The sequence below is a fragment of the Pistacia vera genome, unplaced genomic scaffold, assembly GCF_008641045.1.
Source record: "Pistacia vera cultivar Batoury unplaced genomic scaffold, PisVer_v2 Contig333, whole genome shotgun sequence".
NCBI lineage: Eukaryota > Viridiplantae > Streptophyta > Magnoliopsida > Sapindales > Anacardiaceae > Pistacia > Pistacia vera.
Genome location: NW_022196150.1, coordinates 628,700 through 632,549, shown reverse-complemented (window position 1 = coordinate 632,549; position 3,850 = coordinate 628,700). Strand labels below are relative to the sequence as shown.

The window sequence follows — 3,850 nt, the reverse complement described above, 5'->3', positions numbered from 1 at the left end:
AAATACTAAATAGAATATCATTAGGGTTTTCTTTAATTTAAATATTCTACCTAATTTACCCCTAAAAAACCCATTACAAAGCGAAACACATTTCTAATATTCGGATACACATAATAAAATAAAGGTTGAATGACATTTTTACCACCAATCTATCTACAAAGACAATTTTATGCTTTTAGTTCGAAAACACCCAATATTATCCCATCTTTCGAATTCAAGTGCTATAACTTAGACCGTGAAAGAGAAATCTTGTCAACAGAGGTTTTTTGTCTCAAAACAGTTAAGCTTTAATGTTTAAATTCAAAAATGGGGGTGATATTGGGTGTTTCCAAAGATAAGGGGAAGAGTTTTCTTCATGATAAATTGGGGGTTAGTTTTTGTTGTGGGGATTTGATCAAAAGCTAGCAAATCTTATACAAAGCAAATATAGCGACAAAATACAAATAACAACACATACACAAACACAAGATTTTAATGACTTACTCACCATATAAGTTACATCTATTTTACCGTTGCGAAATTTCACTATAAAAAATATGGCTTTCTTATTGAACCTCACTTTAGTGGGTCTCACCTCTCTAATTATGGTCTTGTCTTTTATTGTATTCATTTACCTAGAATTAACCTATTTTTATAGGTAATGCATGAATACTATTCTTAAGGACTCAAATCTCTTAGAATTTTTATTTTAATTCTAATGCAATTATATTCTTGTATTCATAAAGAACCAATCCTAAACATATTAGAAAAACACATGTTTTGATACAATACTAATTTGAATTGAATTTACTCTATATCTTAACAGTTTTCACCTCATATATGGTTTTTTTTTTTTTTAATATTATTATTATTATTAGTGTTTTTGTCTCTAGGGTTGTTATTTTAACAAAACCCTCCACCACTTTGATGTGAAAGAGATGTAGTTCTCTAAATTTTGTTTGTCTACTAAATCATAATGCTAATTGCTAGGATCTCATTCTTGTTCCCTGGTGTTTTTCTCTGTGGTGGATGCTTTTCATATCTTGCAAAAAGACAAATGGATTAATAATAATTTGAAGAATAATATTGCCTTCTGAATGCCACTGAAAAATTTATGATTTCTCAGGTTTTTTTTTTTCTCTGAAGTTCAAGCTGTGATTATGTCAAATGTGGCCTTATGCTTGCTAAGAATTTCCTTTGTGATAGTTCTCTGTCCATATCTAGAAAAAATGTGGTACTCACAATGTGTAGATCCATGAGTACTCAAGACAAAGCCACCATGATCACTCAAAGGTGAGCTTCACACATCGATAGACTTAGCGAATTGCCATGGGCATTTTGGACAATATCCTTGGGCGTCTACAGATGGAGGCTGTGAGAACAATACTGTGTAGACAGTGGAGATATAAATGGGTTAACCTTTCAAAGCTGGTCTTTGATGTGGCCTCTAACCGTGCCCTTTGGACTCGTCCAAATACAAGAGGTGTCGAATACTCGTTTATCATGTTCTGCTATCTCATTGTGGCAATACACACACTTTAAGTTTGCAACACCAGCTTAGAAAAGTACTCCGATCTTCGACTTGGATACATTATCTTGCAAGAAACGGTATCAGGGAACTCACTCTTGAGTATGGTTGCACTGCAAAAATAATGCAAACTTATTAAGTTACCGGCTTGCATATGGTCTGTGAACATCTGACCCATTTGCAACTCCGTCAATATGGATTACCAAACCTCTTTGTGCTTATAAAGGTTTCAGAAATCGGTCACTCCAACGTCATGGGAAGCTTAATGATATTCAATTGCTGGAAAACTTGATCGGCAACTGCCCTGTTCTACAGAGATTGGTGCTTAAAGGTCTCAAAATTAGCTTGTTTCAGTATCCTGACCCAAACTCAAACACTTAGTTCTCCAAGGAACATTGGGGGCTATCTTCTTATTAATTGTCTAGTCCTTGTAGAGATCGCCTCATCATGACTTCAGATGAGTTTACCACATTAATTATCAGATCAAGGAACGATTTACATTGTCCACTATCTCAGTCAACTATCCAGTCTGAAGAGACTTAAATTTCTGGTTTTTCCTTAAGGTAAGTAACTAAGAGCTGAACCTCAAACTTCGGAATTTTGCCAAAAAAAGAGGTAATTCCTAAATAATTGCAGTATCTGTATTTCCTCTTATATTAATTGCTTTATCTTTTACAAACATATATCATACATAATCTTACTCTTTAGATTTTTTGTGCACTTGATCTCAGATTTCTCTTGCGAGATGTATTAGACCCTCCTTTTACTGCAGCCAACCATTTGAGGCTCTTTGTCTCTCTGAGGTTTCAATGATCATGATCAGACCAAGGCTACTCTCAAAATTCTTAAACTCTTCTCAACTTACAGGAGCTCTGGATCACAATAAGTTTGTATCATTGATGTTCATAACTTTTCTTGTATTTTTTGCCTTCCCATTTTGAATGCTGATCTCTGTTGAGTTAAATTTAGAGTACCAACTCTAAACTTACTAAGTTGGACCCAAACAAGTAACCAAATTACTTGTATTTACCCACAATAAAAAATACTACAACACTTTTCAAAAACCCCTCACAATTTGAAGAGAAATACAAACACTCAAAATAAGCTCACAACTCACACTCAAAACCACCACTCAAACTAAGAATACAAAGACTTTATTTTGGAGGATACCTAACCCAAATGCAAGGGAGGGTATTTATAGTCCTCACCATGCATCTACACCACATAAATAAAAATAGAAATAATTCTAACCACACATTATTATCACATTCTACATACTTCTCCTAAAAATTATTTTCTATATCCTTCTACAATTTTCTCTAAAAATATTTTTCTTCCACATTTGTTTAAAGCTTCTACTGTTTTGGACTAAGATAAAATGGATTGGGCTTTTATTTTCTTAGGTTGAAATCAAATTTTGGTTGTTCTGAAATGGGTTGGGTTGATCTTCAACACTCCCTCTCAACACCACTCTCACTATTTTCATTGTGCCAAGTTGACAACGAAACATTTCGAATTTGCCAATGCTCAAGCCTTTTGTGAACAAGTCCGCAACTTGATCATCTGTCTTGATTTGTCTCCTATCATTTCTTCTTGCAAACCTTTTCTCTGATAAAATGATAGTGCACTTCAACATGCTTAGTTCTGCATGAAAGACTGGATTCTCTGCCAAAAATTGACTGATTGTCCAGTATACGGAACTACATAATCTACTTGTTGATGTAGATTATTCATTACTATATCAACCATGTACTCTCTTGAGCTGCCATGTCGCTGCTCGAACTCAGCTTCAGTAGTTGATAATGATATCATCGGCTGTCTCTTGCTGCACCAAGAATTGTTCCAAACCAAGCTTACCACATACCCAGTTGTTGATCTCCTAGTGTCATGATCTCCTGCATAGTCAGCATCGCAGTAACCAACTAACTTGCAGTCTTCACCTTTCTTGTACAAAAGACCATAGTCAATTGTACTCTTCACATATCTCAGTATTCGTCGAACTGCTTCCAGATGAGGCTTCTTTGGATTTTGCATGTACCGGCTCATCACATTAACTGCATAAGAATGTCAGGTCGAGTCAAGGTTAAGTAGATTAGACTGCCTACCATTTTTATACATTGTCGCATCTTCCAATCTTTTCCTTCATGTGCACACATTTGGCATTTGGTTCCATTGGCGTCGAAATCGACTTGCATTCAAGCATTCCGAACCTCTTCAATCTTTTGGAATATTTCTGCTGACAAAGAAATATTCCTTCTGTGTGCGATCTCCTTAGACCGAAGTGTTGCAGTTGTCCAAGTTCCTTCATCTGGAAACGAATTGATAAATTCTCCTTCGTCCGAA

At 35.2% G+C, this 3,850-nt stretch overlaps 1 protein-coding gene across 1 annotated transcript; it reads right to left on the bottom strand.

Annotated features, from left to right (window-relative positions):
- Window positions 1–3,145: 3,145 nt before the first annotated feature.
- LOC116137758 (secreted RxLR effector protein 161-like) lies at window positions 3,146–3,541 on the bottom strand. Its single transcript, XM_031423452.1, has one exon. The coding sequence runs from the start codon at window positions 3,539–3,541 to the stop codon at window positions 3,146–3,148; it is 396 nt and encodes a 131-aa protein (XP_031279312.1).
- Between the last annotated feature and the right edge of the window lie 309 nt (window positions 3,542–3,850).

Bases quoted from the DNA above. Each gene is read 5' to 3' on its own strand.
- LOC116137758 (XM_031423452.1), bottom strand. From the start codon at position 3,541: ATGCAAAATCCAAAGAAGCCTCATCTGGAAGCAGTTCGACGAATACTG.